Genomic DNA, 19,915 nt, shown 5'->3' on the forward strand with positions numbered 1-19,915 from the left:
TTGCATGATCTGATCTTTGTGAATGTGGAGGAAGATACTGGCTCATAGAGGTCTGTCTGGGTATATTTGCTGGCAACCCTGTAAACTACTCATAAGTGACTGGCTTTCAGGCAAGTCTCCTTCACAGAAGGCTCTGCAATAAAGACTTGGCAGTGGGATTCCTGGGGGCATTCTTTATTTCAAAACCCAGGTATACACAGGACGATCTAACGATCTCCTTCCAGCACAGAAATGTCAATAGATTAAACACTCCCTGAATGCCTTTTAGTTCCAACGAGGTGTACCCAGTTTATTTACATCTCACAAATTACGAGTTACAAACAACATTCACCAGAAGGTGACACATCATGACAGTGCTTGGTGCTCCTGGCAGCAGCAGGACACGAGAAATAGTCAAAGCCAAAGTGTTGTTTCAGAAACGGAGGGAATTTGCTACCCTGGGACAGCATTTTATAGCTACAACCCTTCATCACACTCTGCAGAGACCCAGAAAATTCATGTCCCAGATCAGAGGTTTGCAGAATGTGTTGCTTTTTTTAAATCAAGCATTCTGCAGGGCAGGGCAGAGCCCCAGCTCCAATCAGAATAGAGCTGGTCACTGCTCTGAGATTAATACAGGAAAGAAGGTGATTTGCTTTTTTTAGAAAAAACACACACCTTATTAATTATCCTTGGGTCTCAGCTAAGCACATAGATGCAGCATATTTAAGTTGCAAGGTCTTTGGGGGGCAGGCCTGGTCTGTATTTTGAACAGAACTAAGCACCAAATTCATTACAGCTGGTGGAAAAATAGGATGAAAGTTTTGTGGACCTCTCATTCCAGTTGTTTTCATTTAAATTTGAATTTGGAAATTTTCAGGCCAGCTCTTCAATTAACAACCAACAATAATTGGGCCAATCCCCAGCCTTGGCATCTAGGAACTCAACATCGGCCCAGGGTGCTAAAGCAGCTCTGGTGGAAGGCGCAGAGGACTAGCAGGGGCGGTACCAGCTCACGGGAAGCCCGCTTACATATATTTCTAAGTATTTATACAGTGCCCGTCATCACGGTAACTGGGCGCCTACTCCAGGTTACAAAGCTGAGACTAAGATACAGTAAGTGGACTGACGGCTGCATGACCAGCAGGAGGGCAAGCGTGAAGGAAGGGTGCTTGGCTACAGCCACCCACAGCATGGCTCCATCCCAGTGCTCTCTCTGGCAGGACTGTTACTTAGCTACGAGCAGGAGGCCGAGCGTCAGGACTGTGCATGCCAGGCGATTAGGCACTAGTGTTGTTACGAGGACTGGACAGGCGCCCGTCCCACGGGCGTGTGGGAGCAGCAGCTGATGCAGATCTCGATGCGGGAGGAGGAAGGGTTTGCAGAGGGCAGCAGGCACTCCCCCGGGCATGGAGAACTGCAGCCCCTCCCGCTAATCCACCCCATTCTCACTTTACCAGAACCAGCAACCACAGTTCTGGGGGCTCTCTCCCAGCCCTGCAGAGGACACTTGGAGAGCCAAGTAAGAACACAGTCCTCTGGCGGGGACCAGGTCGGGTAGGGTTGGCTACGGGTGCTGGCATCAAAACAGTCCTGCCTTGCTCTCCCCAGCCCGAGGGCCCCAGATGGCTTTTCCATCACCAGCTGCTACGGCTCTAGGCTCTGCCCAGCAGCAGGGAAACAGCGGGCGGAGAGGGAGCGCGGAGGCAGGCTGGGGTTCCAGGGTTTCTTACTCCTCTTGTAGGAGAGGCAGGAAGCTGGTCAGGCAGCCCCTGCGCCCCCCAGCCCAGGTCCTGGTCCCACGCCGACTGTAGCGGTGCCGCGCCCCGGGGTAGCTTGGCCTCACGTGTAATTGCCGGGGCCGCCCAGAGGAATCACGAAGACGGAGATGTCGTCTCCGGAACCCAGCTTGTCGTTGGCCAGCCGCCAGCCTCGCTCCTTCAGCGCCCCTCTGGACCTCACCACCAGCTCGTAGGCGGCCTTGGTGTACCTGCAGCACCGCCGGGGACGATGAACGGAGGCAGCCAGTCAGCAGCAAAGGCTCCCTCCCCCCACCATCCACACTTGGGGCAGATCCCCCATCCTAGAGCCCCCTACTGAGGCCGACTGTACGCCCTGGTGAGAAAGGGGACGGCTGGGGGGGGGTGTCAAGCTCTGTGGGGCCTGTGGGAGACCCTGTGGGGAGGTGAGAGGAATACATTGCTCTTAGATGACCCCTCCTGCCCGCTCCAGTGCTTTGTGGGAAGCAGCGTCCAGCCCCATCCCCGGGGGGACACGGCTGTGACATGGTGCCTTTGAGGCGAGACAACAGCAGGCTGTGGCAACTGTGGCCTGAAAGGGAACGATGGCGGCAAGCCAGGAGCGCCGGGCATTTGGGACAGCAGGGCCCCCCTCCGCACTGCAGCCATCCCGCCCACGCCTTCACTCCAGGGACAATATGCCCGGCCCCCTCGACTCACCTGCAGGGGTCGTTCGGCTCGTAGCTCATCAGCACTTCCGTGACCATGTCAGCCACCTCCCGGTCATTGGTCACGTCCCAGAGCCCGTCGGTGCCCAGGACCAGCACGTCGTCAGGGCAGTGTTCGTACTGCGTCAGGTCGTAAACTCTGACCTGGCGAGAGACAGGGGCTCAGAGCAAACATGTGCGCCGGAGAGGGGCTCGGAGCAAACACCAGCCACTTGCTACTGCACTTCAGAAAGGGCCTGTCGAGCTCCTGCCCTGCCCTGCGTCACAGCACCATGCCCTGGCCCGTCTCCCCCAGGAGCTGCTCCAGCCAGCAAACGGGGATCCCAAGGGTTCCCATCTCACTGTCGCTTTCAGAGTCATCTCCCTGTCCCAGCTGGGCTCAGAAGGGCAGAGAGGAGACAGAAGGGAGACCAAGCAAAGCATTGTCCTCCACACCCAGACACACGGCTCCAGCTCCCCCTCTGTCCAGCAGGGATGGCAGCCCTGCCCTGCCTCACAGGGGTGTGGGAGGATAACTGAACTAAACTCTGCAAGGCGCTCAACTACCCCGATTATGGGGAATGAATGCCTCAGGCAGACGGCTGGGCTGGGGGCAATGTCAGAGCTCTGTGACGGGCCCAGGACTGGAATAACCGGGGCTGCGTAAGGGCAGGACAGAGGTGCCGTGGCAGAGCTCAGGTGGTGCCAGCCCACGTGACCCTATCGCTAAAAGCCCCTCCCTGAGGTGAGCACTGAATTCGCTCACATTACCTAGCACCAGCCACTGCGGGTAACTCTGGGGAGGAGGACAGTGGGCCGGCCAAACTCACCTCAGGGACACAGGAGAGGAAAGGCTTGATGTGGATATTGGAGTTGTACACCTTGAGGTCGTGGTCTCCTAAGCCCCGCGTGACCCCGATTGTTGCCATCACCCGTGCCTGGTGGGAAAGCAAATCAAACAGCTTCACTGTCTGCTCCCCCTTGGCTCCAGGGAAATGCACGCACGGTGGGTGCTGCAGTCAGTGCATCTGCAGGGGGCCTGAGTGGGCCCTTGGGCTCACTAGAGAAAACAGGGCTGGAATTTAAACCTTCAGAGACAGAAATCTCCCCACAACCCACCCACCGGCAGAAGCCAGACAAGAAGAGTCCCCCCAAACCATTGCAGACTCTAATGTCCCAGCTCCATGCCTGGATTTCTGTGACCCCTCTAAACTCCTGGCCTCCCTGTTCAATGGGGATTGTGTCTTTATGACACACTGTACCCCATGTGACATCCTGTACCCCATGTTCACCACTTTTATATGGCTATGATATATTTCATACAAAGTTGACCTTGTGAGGTATCATTTAAAAACTTGTAATCTACTGAACATCACCGTCATGTTAAAATGTGTGTAACAACAGTGTGTGTAAAGCTATGAGATTTTACTATATGTTTGTTACTGAAATATGTTGTAATTCTGAGGAATGCCTACAGACTAGCTCCTCAGAGACAACAAAGGACTGGCCACAGGTGTTAGAAAATTATTAATTGCTGAAACAACCTTTCACCAGCAATGGAGACTGTACATAAAGAATTTACATGTCATCTCCAAGACTGCTCAAACTTCACGTACACAGAAGGTGTAGGCAAGAAATTTAAAATTCACCTAAAAGACGTTTTGAATTTCATGTGCACAGGGAACTGTTTTGTCTACCCCCCAGCTGGGGGTAATCCTCAAAGAGGGGAAAAAGGAATAAGAATGGAGAACTCAAACACACAAATTACCTCTCCTCCCCCATCTCTATTCCAGGCAGCAAGATCGCTTGAAAGACAAATGTGCATCATTGAACTAGGGGGGAGTGGTCCTGGCCTGGAGGTTTTCCAGCCAGTACAGACTGCTGAAAGCTTTTGGGTAACATAAACCTTTTTGCTTTTAATCCTATGAGCCTTGGTAACATTTAGGAATTAGCCTGCATGTTTATTTTTTTATTTTTTTTGTAACCAACTCTGACTTTAATGCCTTAGCACTTGTAAATCACTTAAAATCTACCTTCCTCTAGTTAATAAACTTCTTGTATTGTTTTATCTAAACCAGTGTGTTTGATTGAAGTGTTTGGGAAATCTCTACTCAGGTCAACAGGGCTGGTGCATATTCATTACCCATTGTTGGAATGACGGGCTAATTATGAGCTTGTACGGTCCAGTGGGCTATTGGCCAGTGCAAGATGCACATTTCTGGGGGGCAAGGCTGGGACTGAGAGAGATGCAGATTTCGCCCTGTATCTATTCATGGCTGGCTGGGAGAGCATTCATGTATTCAGTTGGGAGTGACGTGACATGCCAGTGTGCGAGCAGAGCCTGGGGGGTGGCTGTTCTGACAGTAAAGCAGTAGAGAAGGCATCCCAGCAGTTCAGGTTGTACCCTGGGGAATGTCACAGTCCGTATCTCACACCTGCAGTTCCTTTACCTTTTTACCTTCTCCGTAGATAAGTGGAAACTTCAGGTCGTCCTCTTCTATCCTTTTATAGGCCCTGGTTACAAACAGGGAGATGACCTGTTACGGGGCAGGTAACGCTTCCAGCAGCACCCTGGGCTGTTTTCAACAGAGAAGCCTGAGCCCGTCAGACACTCAGGCCCTGCCTACGCTGGCGGCTGCCAACAGGTGCAGCTGAACCCACAGACAGGGTACGGCTGCATTTCTCTTTGACAGGGGCAGGAGGGTCTAAGCAGCTAAGTCACCAGCTGGCGCAAAGTGTAATGAGCAGGTTAGTGGCCTTACCAGCCATTCATGTTCTGGTCTCTGTACAGCATCTTCTTCCCCAGTTCCTTGTGCTGAATTCTCCGGGGAAACTCGAGGTGCGTGAACTCATTCCCCAGCAGCTCAGGTCTCAAAAACCCCTGAGGGGAGAAAACAGCAGATTCAGCCGCAAAACGCAGCGGCGCCCTGTGAACGTAAACAAGACACACAGCCTGGGCCCCAGGCACGCAGCAGGGGCTATGCTGGAGAGGGGGCCCACAGCACATCGTTCTCCAGCTCATTAAGACACTGGGCTTTGAGAGCAAAGGCAAACGTTCAGGCCGGGCTCCTGGGCACATCAACCCCCTCTGCACTGCAGCAAGGGCACCGTATGCTGGTCCCAAGGCAACACAGCTTGGCTACCAACAGCCTTTTCTCCAGCTGCAGCTGCGCTGCCCTATTTCATGAAGGTCTGACTCATGTTTGATGGCTTCCAATAAGCGTCCTGGAGAGGATGGTTCTGATTTCAATGGGCTTGGGGTTCCCTGGGTCACTCCTCAGAGGGGTACAGCGAAAGGGCCAGACACCGCCAGGAAAGGGGCTAAAATGGCTTTAATTATTGGTGACAACAGCAACACATCTCACTGCGACTGGAAAGCCCGCAGGGTATCTTTCCAGGGCAGCCACCTCCCAGCACTGCACCGGAAAGCCCCAGCTCCACGTGAGAGCAGAGCGGCTCCATGTAGTTCTGGGCACAAATGCCACTCGTGAGGTCAACGGGGGCCTTTGCCCATGCTGATCTGGAAAGGGCTTTGCAATAACTGGCCCCGAGGGTCTGGCTGAAATATGCAAGAGAGAAAATTCCGGGGGAGGCTGAAATGCACCCAGGTCCAGTTCAGGTACCCAGAGGTCACCCGTGGGTTGCAATGGCGAGGCGGAGTAGGGCAAGAGACAGTCAGTCCACCCGCCTGAATTCTGAACTAGCAGAGACGAGACAGGGGCACCGGGTACAGACAGCAAACACTGGCCCAACTCAGCAACCTGAACCTGGGGCTCAGAGATGGCAAGTGAAATGCAACAGGCAGTGACGTCTCTTCTCTCAGCCGGAGCCTCCGGGCCACGATTAACGCCATGGTCTCTGCCAACCCCTCCTGTTCATTTGCCCAGACACAACAAGAGGAAACGCTGGGATTTAGATACTGAACTAGCCTCTGTGGGCGGTGCCATTGTCAACAATGTCCCGTCGTTACTGAATATTTCCTTGGACGTTTAAACAGCGCCCATGTGAAGGTTCCCAATGGTTTCATTCTGCAAAGAGAGAGATCGCCTCAGGGACCCAATTCCCTTCCCACCCCCCAAAACCTTTAGTCCCATATTTCTCCATGGGTCCGGGATGGTCCATGGACCACAGAGTGCGAACCACTGCTCTAAACAAAGGCAAATTTCCCCCAGCAGACCCCTAGCCAATGAGTTGTCTGCTCAAGCTTACAAGGGAATCTTCTGCATCAGCCCCCCCCTGAACCCACACCAGTGGGGCAGGGAACTTTGACATGCAATTATCACATTGCACCAGAGTGCAGGGATAAGAGAGACCCAGTGCCGAGATGCAGGGAGGGAGTCGAACAATGTTAGCAAATGCCGAATGACTTAGCAGAGGAAAAGACGAGAGCGGGAGGTGAGGGAATCCAGTGCAGAGCTGCAGACAATCTCTGCTGGAAGGAAGGCTGTTCCCAGGGGCTGTGTTTTCTATCTATAGGACCAGAAGTCTAACTGTGAAATAAATGCCCTCCGTTTAACTTGTGTAACGGTCTGGAGTACTGGTCCGAAACACTGCAGCTTACAGCAGCATTGCTGCAGTTTCCTGCGTTATTATTAGGGTACTTTTTGGATACAAACCCTACAAAAGGACTTTGGCTGAAATCGATTCACCCCAGCCCATGGGGCAAATATAGGGTTGATTTTCTGACTGCTCAGTTTTTCTGCCACAGCCAATTGGAGAGACTCCACTGCTGGATGCAATTTCCTCCTTTCCGGGGCTGTTTGAAAATAGAGCTGAGGCTAGGAAACCTCCTGGGGTTTTTCCAAGGTATAGTCTGAGCCAGGAAACATGTCCAGCAAAACCTCAGCTAACTCCTATGTCACCTTCTCCCTCCCCCTCTCTGTGGGGGGTTTTCTTTACAACTGTATCAAGTTTTGTTTTGCAGCAGAGTGATTTTTCCAAGGCAAACTGGAGAGGGAAGCTTTCAGGAACCACAAAAGCGATGCTCAGACTTGATCTGCTCCCAGGGGTGCAGAATCAAGACTTGGCATTAGCAGAGTCTCCCATCACCTGCTGCTCCAGAGGAGAACTATGGGGCCTGGGAACGTGATGGACAAAGGGAGGGGCAATGTGTACCGTCCAGGAGACTGGGGAATGAGACAGCACTAAATAAATATCAGAGGGGCCTCGCCCTTCCCATCTCTCTGCCTCGGGTACGGCACACAGTCCATTGGCTCTGTGCTGGCGCGAGGAGGCAGATTGCCAACTCTGGAGAGCGCTGACCTCTCTATGCCCAGCGTGAACGCAGAACGAGCCATAGCAAGGCAAGTGCTTCCCTCGCTGGCCTGCTCGGACCTAGGGGTGAGAGGAGTTCGGTCTCCACGGCCTGTTCAGCCCTCGGCCTCTCTGCTGAGGCTGCTACATGAGAGGTTTGTCCGCGCAAGAGAGAACGGGCTGAGACCTCTGACTCGCTCCCAGGGGTCCCCAGACAGCTCTGAGTCAGCGTAACTGCCAACCTGGCCTGGACCCAGTGCCCTAGAGGGTAAAGAGCTCATATGCCATTCCCCAACCCCCGAGACAGTCCGACGTGGGGCTGGATTGGAACTAATGAGGCCCCAACCCCCCATCCAGGCCCCGCCAAACTGCACTTATTTCACAATCTGGGGCAGAAGGAAACCGCTGCTGATTCACCCGAGGGGTCGTATTTAGCGAACAAACCTCACACAAGTGATCTCAGTGCGACTTGCACTGTAGCCATTTCCCCAGCTGCACAACTGCCCGGTGAGCTGCCCTGCTCATCTGGTTACGGAGACAGACGGTCAGCAGTGGGGGCGGTGGGGGGGGAGGTTGGAAGGAATCAGATGAGAAGAAAGTTCTTTCTTACTAAAAACTGTAGCCTCTGCCTCTCTGTTTCTGGAGTAAACTCCCTGGACATTGGAATGATTTCCCCGTTACGGATGATAATGGCCCTGCAATGAAATATGGAATGATGAGATTAGTGAGAAAGGGAAAGCGGCTGTTCTCTCATTTCACAGCTAAAGGAGGAACGTTACCGGGGGCTCCCTCCAGACCTGCCGGAGGCTCCTGGTTTATTTACTGCACAACACACCTTTGAGGAGCGAGGTGTCTCACACTGTCCATTCGCCATTGTGTATTTTTGTATCTGCTGTGTTCAGATTCCACCAGCCCTGAGCTCAAGAACCAGTTGCTGGCTACACTACTGCGATCCCCCCGAAGCTGCTATTGGGAGAGGCAGGCATGGGGGGCGCAGTCTGTCTCAGGGAGACCAAAGGGGTTAAAAAATAAAAAGTAGAAAGGGGGACGGAGAAAATAATCTCGGGTGGAAAGTGGAGCAGTGGCGGCTGGCTGTGTGAAAAGGATCTGCGTTAAGGTCACGGAGGCATCGTTAACAGGAGAGCGGGACAGGGAGCATGCAGAACTCCTTGGCAGTTCACAGACAGGATACGCGGGGAATATTATCCTGTGTTACTTGTTTACTGCCGGTGCTGTGCAAGACAGGATGGGCTGTTCAGCGGATATGTAAAAAAAGCTGCTCATGGCACCTGGCCAGAGGTTACCAAGTGCAGCCAAGGTCCTTGGGCATCAGTGCCTGGCTGGATCTCTGGCTTTCGCTGCGCTCTATGGCAGCGGGGTTCTCTCCACGCACTGTGCAACTGCTGCAGGCATCCCTGGGGCCCGCTCGGTGTTTGCTTCCCTGATCAGAGGTAAAGCAGAGACCCTGACTCGGTTGCCGCCGTCGCTCCGGAAGGATCCCAGCGTCGCCAGCCAATGGATGAGAAGCGACTGGTCGACATTACGGGGCTGGTCAATGTCTGTGTGGGAACGGCGCTCACTTATGCAGCAGGTTCTAGCCCCTGTGCGTACTCTGAGCCACAGCCACTGATCAGCCACCCCACAGTCCCCCTGCTGCCCTGCCTGTTGGCTCGGTTAGACGGCAAGCTCCTTAGGGGAAGGGCCGTCCTTCCACTACACGTGAGCACTCAGGCCCTAGCATGATGGGGCCCGACCCCCGACTGGGGCTCCTCCCGCTCCTGCAACAGAAACAGCACCAAGAACCACCCCCAGCCATTGCCCGGTGAAGCCAGCGTTATACTAGTGCCTGTGCAGAGGGCAGGGACAGCTGCAGGAGAGAGAGATGGGCTCTACTCTGCCTCGTGCCCCCCCCAGCAGGACCCTTAACTGACTTCCCTGGCGCGGCCGCCTCTGTTCCTGGCCAGGAAGAACACAGCCCACTTCTCGGCTGGCAGGGGGAGTCTGCAACACCAGCAACTGTGCGCGCGTGGGGGGAATTCCTCGTTTAACTGAGCACCACGGACAGCTGGTGGGAACGTGGGAGCCCAGAGCGGCACGTTGGATCAGTTACCAGGAGCCGCACTCCAACAGGGACACAAGAGATGGGCCTCTTCCGGCCAAGCTGGATCTCACTATCTGGGACACTTTGCCCAGACCCACACATGGGACAGCAGCTGGCAGCGTGGAGAGGAGCTCCTGAGAGGCCTGCTGAGGCCACTAGAAGCTGCTGGAGATGAAACCGATGCCTGCTCCCTCCAGCTACCCGCAGCCGTGACAGAAGATGCTTCCTCCATTTGGCACGAGCACCTTCCACGCAGCAACACCGCAGCACAGGGCTCTCCAGCAACGCAGGGTTCACACTGACGACAGTCACAGCCTGGCCTACTCCACCGCCTCGCTGCATTTCCTGGCCGGTGGTCAACAGAGAGCTTCAGCAAGACCCTCTCCAGACCGGTGCCTCCCCCCCGGCCCAGCTTCATCAGCTGGCAGTGCCACTCACAGCCTCCTTCAACTCGCTCCTACAGCAGCTCAGCTGGGCGTGAAACGCCCCTACGCAGGGCACCAAGTTCACCCCCCCAAACAACAAATTCCACCAACACCCACGTTTGCTGGGGTGACATTTATGCAAGGGGGGTACAATTTTCAAAAGTACCTAAGTGATTTAGGAGCCTAAATGCCATTGATTTCCACTAGTACTTAAGCACCTAAGTCACATAGGTGCTTTTGTAAATAAGATTTAGATTGCAAGTTCCTAAGGGCTTATCTACACACAGGTTTTGCACCACTGAAACTATCCCCCCCCCCCAATCAAAATAGTTACATGGGTACAAAAAGTGCCTGCACCCCTGGGCTCAGACACACAGGGTCCATCTACACTGCAATAAAATATGCGTGGCACAGCAGTGGTTGGCCTGGCTCGGGCAGCGGGGCCGTTTGGGCTCAGTCTGGACCCCGGGTTTTGAGACCCCACAACACGGGTGGTGTCAGAGCCTGGGCTCCAGCCTGAGGCCAAACGGCCCCGCTGCGAGTTTTAGCCCCGCAGGGCTCCGAGACTCAGTGGTTTCTCCTTGCCGTGGAGGTGCACGCCCAGGCGCTCCTGCACATCTCCCCCAGGGGGATTTTCACTCCCCTCCAGCCGGCTACGGAGTGAAATGCAGGTCAGGCCTGGAGTCTGATTTACAACAATATGTAACGCATGCAGCGGAAAGGGCTGTTAGGAAATACTGCTAGGGGAACAGAAGAACTCACTCCAGAGACCCACTCCCCCCGTTTTTAATCACACACAACAAGGTGCTGCCAAGGAAGGTGTCTGGAGCTTAAGGAATCAAATCCCGAGTTAAAGGAGGCAATTCTACACTACCCGAGTGCACCGGGCCGACGGGAGGACACCAGCATTCCTTCCTTCAGGGCTTACTCTGCTGCTCCGCCACTACCTACAGCTCTGGACAGTTTGCTATTGAAACACCCCTGTGGCAGTGCACGAACCTGCCGTTTACAGCTGTATGCAGAGGCATGCGGTGCAGCACCCTCATCAGCCCCGGCCCCAGGCTTTGGGATCCACGCCTGGCCAGTAGCTGTGACGAGGAGGGTTTCTCCTGGGCTGTCACATGCCTTCAAAGCTTTTTTTTTTTTTAAATGGGTGTGTTTATTTCCTCGATCAGTCAGTGACTGGAGGCGGGGGGTCAGACCCATTTCCAGCAGGCAGCGAAGGAGTCTTAGTCCATAGTCACACTGTGACTGCAGCTGCCCTGGCCCAGATACTGGCCCCTGTACACACTCGCTGTCTCCTACCTACTGTCGCCTGCGTTTGCCACGTAGACTTTCCCCAGGAGGTAAACCACAGCCAGGGCACAGCAGCCTCCCGCCACGAGCCGGGTCGTCCGCTCCCGCTCAATCTGCTCATCCTGCGGAGACAGACAGCAAGACGAATCCACAGATGGAGGCAGCTCAAAGAGAGACGTCAGGGCCCCAGACGGAGCAGGGCTCTTCTAGGCAGGCTGCTGAACCAGACGGTGGGTGGGAAATACCCGCACACATGGAGCAGGGGTTACCGCTGCAACAGGCCCTCCAGCGTGCCCTCAGCTGGGCAAGGGCCCCCCAGCGCCAATCCGCCCTCCCCCGTATGCCGAAAGCTCTTCGGCCTGAACACCTTTGCTGTTCTCGCATGTCTCCCTGGTTAATTCCTCATTCTGCCCTCAGCCTCCTGACCCTGGGAGGTGGGTGTCCTGTACCCTCCCCACCCCCAACCTCTGCAACTGCCATGCTCGGCCACAGCCAGGAGCAGCAGCGAGAGGCTTAACGCCAGATCCTCCTCTCCCTTATCGATTGCACCCTCACTCACATGGCTGGGCACCATTGCCAGCCCTGTGCCTGCTGCTGGGTGCGTGGGGCCAGTCTTGCCTGCCCCCCCATGCACACGGCACGCTTGGCACTGCATATGGGGCCCAGGTCTAGGCAAAATAAAGTGCCAGGCAGGCCAAGCATGCGTCATCTCCAAGGCACTGGCTGAGCTCTCAGCACCAGCGGGGGTTAGCAAAGACAGGGTCGGGCTCCTGAGTCCAGAGACTGCAGCTAGCCAAGCACATGCCCCAGCAGACCAAAATAGCCCTCTGCTGTCCCATCAGCACACTGGCTGCTAAAGGAAATGAGCGTACGTTCCAGCTGGAACGCAGCTGCTCGGCCAGGGCCAGGGCACATCCCCCTGCCTGATCCCAGGGGCTCCGGCCAGCCGGCGCTGGACACAGTGGTTCCTATGGGAAGTGGGGTGTCGCCTGGGTTCCCCTTGTGGTTCTCCCGGGGGCAGGCTGGGGAGAGGGGAGTCCTGCAGAGAGTGGCTTCCCTCAGCCTGCTGGGGGCTTGGGAAAGGAGCCGCAAAGGAAAAACAGCCTGGGAGCTGCTTGTGCCGAGCTGGGCTAGGCTTCTCCGAGCTGCTCCCTTGGGTGCCGTGAGGCAGTCTCCGTGTGAGCCAGAAACGACACGTCAGCCTCCCTCCCGCCGGGGGCCTTAATGCTTCCTGTTGTTAATGGTGACGAAGAGGACGTGGCATCGCGTGGTGCGGTGGGAGACGCTGATTTCGTGTGGCACGACCCCTGAGCAGAGCACCTCCAGCAACGGGGCCAATCTGCGCCCAGCGCAGGCTGCCGGGGAGGAGACAGGGCTTGGGGAGAGCAAGGAACGCTCGGAGGGAACTTTTCTCCTCCCTGCTGTAACTGTAGATGCGCTCCTTAGCCCCAGACAGGCCGAATCCTTTCCGGCATCCTGCTGAGCTCCTGGCTTCGGTGATCTGTGTGGCAGTGAGTTCCACAGGTTAACTGTGCCATGTATGTTGTGGGGAGGAGAGGTTTACAGGCATTTCCTCCTCAGACAGTTCTCTACCCAGCTCCTCCCCTTCCACCTCCTGCTCTGGGGCTGCACGCTCCCCGGCTCGCTCACCATCCGCTTGAAGGCGTTCTCGATTGCACCGATCACCAGGCTTTCGTGAGAGACTGCCTTCTCCAGGTGGAATCGGGGCAGGGCATCATTGCGGAGCTCTGCATCCGCTTGTGCGAGGGGGGCCCGGTTCCGCTCAGCCGGGAGTGCCCGGGAATCGCTCGGCAGGCAGAGTGGGGGAGGGGAGGAGTCCTGTAAGATATCCACCAGGTCCCTGAGCTGGTCGCAGATGTGAAGGTGAAGCAGCTTGGATGCCATGACAGCAGCACCGCTGCCAGCGTGGCCGTCAAACAAGCCCCAATAGTGGAAGCAAAGGTCCTTCCTGCGCTGCTGGGAGAAACGGGACAGTTAGGGAATTCCCCTGGGAGGAAAACAAGGGGGAAGAGAGGGTGGGCACAGCTGAGCAGGGAGGTTAGGGTCACAGGGCTGGGGCTTGGCTGGCCCAAGGCACTGATCCCAGGACAGTTCTAGTCCAGCCCACGAGGAGACTGACCAAGCTGGCTGCTCAGTGGCTTGTGCGAAATCAATTCATTGGTGGCCTCAGCGCAGTTCCCTGCCACAAGCGGCCCCTTCCCCTAGCGAGGCCAAGCACTGAATGGACTGAAATCCAATCGCACCCCAAAGGGGCCCAGGCCCGTGTGACCTCCCCTGTCAGCACACGCAGCAGATGGAATTTTGCATGTGCGTTTCCAAAGCCATTTTGCCTGGACCCTGGCAGGAGCAGGGCATGGCGCAGAGAGAGTCAGCGTGAGAATTACAGGAAGCCCTGCGAGGATCCCGGCCTCCACTGTTTATACTGCTCACCCCCTCCGCTTCCCCTGTGCATTCCTTGGGCGCTGGGTTACACCTCGGACTGCATCTCCTGTCCACCACCACCACCTCGCAGCAGGCTTGATCCTCATTGTGCTGGCTCTTCCCAGCATTTATCACCCTAGGGGGAACCGAAAGAGACGAGAGAGACAATGATTTGGGGCAAACACTCTATTTATCAGCGGATTTCACTCTGTGACTGCAGAGAGACACGGCAGGCGCCAGCCAGTCCTTCACTCCCCCTGGTTACACAGCACGCCGAGAACAACTGCCCACTGAGACCAGCAAGCTCTTGTGGCAGGCTGTTCCTTCCTGTGCATCAGGCAAAGCTTCTGACTCAGAACCTGCTACAAGCCTTGGCTGCAGACGTGTGCAAGATACACACACCAAGTCTGGCTGCCACAGGTCCTCTGCGAATGGGTTAGGTCACGTTCCAGTGTGTTCCAAGATCCTCAGTGCCCCACGGAAAGCCTGGTTTGCTTAAGCAGAAGTGGGCAGGCAAGAGGTACCAGCAGAAACTTTTGCAAACAGAGTGACATTAACTAAGCTATGCCCCCTGGCTAAGCAAATTTCAGATCTCGATTGCAAAACCCGCTTTGCGGGAGGAAGTTGTAGATATGCAAAACAAGAAGTGCTCTTTGGGCAGCAGCTCTTTAAGTGGTTTATAGGGAAGGAATGGTGTCACATGCAGGAGAAGCAGTCAGAGCTAAACTGAAGGGTGCTTTTAACGAGTTCCTCTAATAGTCTGAAAGGTTCCTACTTCTGAGAACTCAAGTGCAGGGTTTTCTATCCCCATTACCGCACTGGAGCAAGTAACATTTCAAAGAGTTCAGAAGTTGGAAAGAAACCCAAAAAAACCCATCCAAGCTTTGGCTTGTTACCATCACAAACTGTGAGCAAAAAACCCCCAACTGTGTGTAAACAAACAAGAAAGATGGTAATTTCAGAACCATAATAATGCCAAAGTCTAAGACAGTGACTGCTGTTTATTATAGTGAAACAGCACCACCAGGGGCCACCTCTAAAATATATCATTTTACAAAAATATCTTATAGCTTCTCCAAGATTTCCAGTACTTTCCCCCCCACACACTCTTTAAAGACAAATTTCTACTAGATGACCGATCTTTGCTTGTCCCTGGGGTGGTCACTTGAAGGTAGGTTTCACTGTAATACCCTACAGGGAAGTGATGTTTCTGACAATAACAGAGCTGTGTGCAGCACTAACAGGATAGAAAAGAAAACAGGGAGTGTTTGGAAAATCCAGGTCCAGAAAACTAGCAGTGACAACACGTACCCTGTGAAAAGCAGCAGAGCAGGCACCAGACAAAAAAACACACTGAAATGAACCCCTGATTATCTAAGGTCCTTGTCACCAATAACATACGCCTCTCTCCCAGCTTAAGAGGAGGCCTTTGCAAAGAATTCCCCATTAAGTCTAGTTTTTACCCACTTCATGGCTGGCATTTCAAAAGTCTCAGGGCCGGCTACAGGACGGAGGTGACAAAGCCAAAAAAGGCCAGGCTGCGGGAGGGTCCCTTGTGCTCCTCCCAAGGAGATGAAGTGACCTGACTGGCCTAACGTCTCTGGAAACGGCCCAGGTAACACAGCCAAGTTAGCTTAGGGGGCCTCTCCTGCTCCCAATGAGCATGATAGGAGCAGGTCTTTAAAGAGGAAGTGTGAAGTGGCTCCTTCCCAGGAGCCTGGGATTCAAGTCCCTGCTCCTCTGTGATCTTGGGAAGCTCAGTCTCTCTGAGCCTCAGTTCCCCACCTGTGAAAAGGGATAGTGTGAGATACATCCAGTAAATACATTAAAGATTGTGAGGCACTTGGATACTGCAATGACAGGGGCTGTATATCCAGCTGACAAACGGGCAAACCAAAAGCCCAAACAGCACAGCCCGGCTCCTCTCAAATCTACTTTTGACTTTTCTTAGGGCCAGGTTCCAACACCCTTATTCACCCGGAATAACACCTTACTCTGCGCGTCATCCCACTATGGCAATGTGACTGCTCACCTGCAAAAAGTTAAGCTAACAGGTAAGTCTTTGTAGGCCTGGGGCTAAAGACACCGTTCAGTGGGAGGGCAGCAGGCACTGGCCCATCAGGTTTGCTGCCCTGCAGAAGGTATTTGTTTCACCTACGCAGGTACACAGGTAAGCCAATAATAATCCATTTAAAAGGAAAACATAACTTGTGCCTTCCAGGACAGGCAACAAATGGAATCAGAGTCAGCACTTGACGCTTGGCCAACTAGATGATGATATTTACAATAGATTTTATCTCAAGGCTGAGCCCCAGTAACCTTCTTACAACTAAGAGGAGCTGTCTTGCCGTGTCAGGGTGTCAAAAGACCATAGGGAACCTCAATGGAACTTGTGATAGAATGAAAACAAACAGAGCTTCCGTTTAGCAATACCACAGGTTTGAAACTGCAGGGGAGGAAACGAAAGTGGGCAGACATCTCTAAGGCAGTGCGGACCTTTGCTTTACTCCATCTCAGCTAATACAAAAAATACTGCTAAAAATGAAACTCCCACATTGTAGACTCTCTGGGAGAGGAATCACCTTTTCATTCTGTACGCGCAGAGGCCCCAGCACTATGGGGCCTCTCGGCGGTATGGCAATTGTAATACAGAACGATGTGCAGCCATTCATTGAACAGTTTACACACCAGGACTCTAGAAATATAAAATCCTCTGGTAAACGGCAAGATTCAGGGCCTCTAGAGGGAAGCTGGCCACAGCACAGCCGTGATCCTGCAAACAGGCTTCCCTGTTAACTCGTGTTTCTGTGTTCAGACTCACTTCACTCACCGATTACTCATGTGCATAAATGTCTGCAGCTTCTGCAGAACGGTGCCTCCACCTAAATGTCTGGCTCTGACCTGTGACAGGCTTTGGAGATGCTAAGCGCCACATGGTGACTGCACAGAGTGGCCAAGGCAGTGGATAAGCCGGGGAAAGTGTGTGCCCTTGGAGAGTTAAACACTGCTGCATGCTTGGTTCTGCTTTCCCAGTGAGGGGCAGGGCTGCTGTTTGCGCATGGAGAGACCCCCCAGGGGCAGGAGCAAGGGAGCTATTCAGGGCCTAGGTGCTGGAACTAGGGGTGCTGCCACCCCCTGGCTTGAAGTGGATTCCGTCACATACAGGGTTTACTTAGGTTCAATGGCTCTCAGCATCCCCACTATACACGTTGGTCCAGGACTCCTGATTCAGGGTCCCAGACTGAGTCAAGGGGACCCTCTCTCGACAGGGATCCCGCTGGGGGAGTCAGGCACCACAGCGCCCTTAGGCTGGATACCCCGCAGCACGGGAGCGCCTGGGTCCCGTTCCCGCGGCAGTGCCCTGTGCAAACCACCCCCCGCCCTGTCCCCTGGGCAGCTGCACCCGCGGACATGCAGGACCCAGCTGCGGGGCCTTCTCCCTCCGTCCCCGGCCACCTGGCCGCGCAGGTGCTGGAACTGGGGGTGCTGCCGGCTTGCAGCACCGGGTTTGCAGTGTGGGCCAATGGCTCTCCGCACCCACGGGTACTCCCCTGCCCAGCTCCCTCCCCCGGAGCCCGCCAGCCCGCAGCATCTGCCCGGTGTCCCCGCCCGGCCCGGCTCCCCAGCCCGGCGCGCCCCGCGGCTCACTCGGCGTAGCCGGTGCTCCAGGGCAGGCGGCGGCGGCTCTCCCGGGGGCTCTGCACGGCTCTGCCCGCGTGATCGTCCGCCCGCTGCAGCTCCTCCGAGGTGAGCTGCAGAAAGGCTGGTCTGGAGAAGCCGCCGCCCACGGGCGGCCCCCGGCAGGCGCTGGGGCCGGGCGGGACCGGGGGCGGCGCAGGCGAGTCCCGGGGGGGCTGAGCGCCGGGCGCGGGGCCCAGGCCCCCCACCAGCTGCGCCACCGCCGTGCGCACCCTGCCCAGCATGCTGCCTCCGCCGGCTGGCGCTCCGCTGGGGGCGGGCCGGCTCCGCTCCCCGCCTCCCCGCCGCAAGGGCTGCGGATCCGCCGGGCTGGCCCCGCCCCGGCAACCCCAGAGACCCCCCCCGCCCCCCCACCCCCCCCCCCCCCCGCTGTCCCCCCCAGCACCTTCAAACCCCCCTGCACCCCGCTGTCCCCCCGGCACCCCGCTGTCCCCACGGCAGCCGGCACCCCAACCACCCTGCATCCCACTGCCTCCAGCACCTTCAAACCCCCCTGCACCCCACTGCCACCAGCACTTTCAAACCCCGCTGTCCCCCAGTACCCCCAAACCCCTGCACCTCGCTGTTCCCCTGGCACCCCTGAGACCCCATCACTGATCCCCTCCAGCACCCCAACCCCCCTGCACCCCACTGTTCCCCCAGCACCCCTGAGACCCCATCACTGATCCCCTCCAGCACCCCAAACCCCCTGCACCCCACTGTTCCCCCAGCACCCCACTGCCCCCTGCACCCCAAAACCCCTGCACCCTGCAGTCCCCCAGCACCCCCGAAACCCCATCACTGACCCCCTCCAGCACTTCAAAATCCCTGCACCCCGCTGCCCCCTCCAGCACCCAACCCCCCTGTAACCCACTGCCCCCTCCAGCACCCCTGAGACCCCATCATTGACCCCCCTCCAGCACCTTCAAAATCCCTGCACCAGCTGCCCCTAAACTAACACTGCTCCCTCCAGCACCCCACCACCCCTGAGACCCCTTCACTGACCCCCCCCTCCTGCACCGCAACCGCCCTGTACTCCACTGACCCCTCCAGCACCCCCGAGACCCCTTCACTGACTCCCCACTAGCACCACGGAGACCCCTGCACCGCGCTGCCCCTCCTACAACACCCAAGAACCTCTATCCCCACCACCCCTAGACTCTCCACTGTCCCCTCCTACAAGACCAAGACCCCCTATCCCCACCACCCTTCAAACCTCCAGTGCTTCCTCTTACAACTCCCCAGTGACCCCACACCCCCACCACTCCTGAGACCCCCACAGCTCTCCCTACAACATCCCGAGACCCCCTGCATCTCCACCGACACCACCCCAGAATCCACCCTCCACTCCCTTTGCTCCCCACATCTCAGGGACTGTGTAGACCCCTAGAGTTCCCTTGGAGTTCAGAGGGGCAACAGCTCTATTTTCGCTTGTCCCTGCCTCTCTGATTTGTCTCCCCCAGACAGCCGGCGGTGAGTGATTTTAAAGTGCTGTTGTTAATTTACGTCAAGGTGCTTAGAGCGTATGGATGGGCACTCTTTTTAGCTTTCCTAAATAAATAAAATATTTTACTTCCCGAATCCCAGGTCCTTAGACGAAGGTTTCTCACTGTGGAGCTTGGTCCCCACTGATCCCCAAATTTCTAGATTTACACCAGGGTAACAGCGGCATTTGGTGTGGAGGACATTAGAAATGACGAGCTATGTTATGTCGCCTAGCCCAGTGGCTCTCAACCTTTCCAGGCTACTGTACCCCTTTCCGGAGTCTGATTTGTTTTGCGTACCCCAAGTTTCACCTCCCTTAAAACTCCTTGCTTACAAAATCAGACGTAAAAATACAAAAAACAAAAAAAAGTGTCACAGCACACTGTTACTGACAAATTGCTTGTTTTCTCATTTGTACCATATAATTATAAAATAAATCAAGTGGAATATAAATATTGTACTTACATTTCAGTGTATAGTATATAGAGCAGTATAAACAAGTCATTGAATGAAATGTTAGTTTTATACTACTTACCTAGTGCTTTTTATGTAGCCTGTTGTAACACTAGGCACCTGTCTAGATGAGTTGATGCACCCTCTGGGAGACTTCTGTGTTCCCCCGGGGTACACATACCCCTGTTTGAGAACCACTGCCCTAACCTACCCCTCAGTCAGTGCAAGGCGGCCCCTACAATATGTTGTTCACTGCTTGTTTCTTACTGCTGTAATTTACTAACCTCCAGACTCTGGCATCACAGAAACAAGTCTCCTAATAGGACCTCTTGCCTGGTGTTTCATTGGAGCAGCATG

At 55.4% G+C, this 19,915-nt stretch overlaps 1 protein-coding gene across 1 annotated transcript; it reads right to left on the minus strand.

The window, feature by feature from the left end:
- Nucleotides 1-339: 339 nt before the first annotated feature.
- PPM1J (protein phosphatase, Mg2+/Mn2+ dependent 1J) lies at nucleotides 340-17,865 on the minus strand. The gene is made up of 10 exons (XM_029913812.1): nucleotides 17,591-17,865; nucleotides 13,952-14,078; nucleotides 13,151-13,477; nucleotides 11,510-11,622; nucleotides 8,289-8,373; nucleotides 5,188-5,306; nucleotides 4,876-4,939; nucleotides 3,256-3,363; nucleotides 2,439-2,590; nucleotides 340-1,969 (listed from the first exon to the last, which is right to left on the minus strand). The coding sequence occupies exons 1-10, from the start codon at nucleotides 17,863-17,865 to the stop codon at nucleotides 1,822-1,824; spliced, it is 1,518 nt and encodes a 505-aa protein (XP_029769672.1). The 3' UTR covers nucleotides 340-1,821.
- Nucleotides 17,866-19,915: the final 2,050 nt, after the last annotated feature.

This window comes from Terrapene carolina, unplaced genomic scaffold (genome assembly GCF_002925995.2).
Source record: "Terrapene carolina triunguis isolate 2854851 unplaced genomic scaffold, T_m_triunguis-2.0 Scaffold926, whole genome shotgun sequence".
Classification (NCBI taxonomy): Eukaryota; Metazoa; Chordata; order Testudines; family Emydidae; genus Terrapene; species Terrapene triunguis.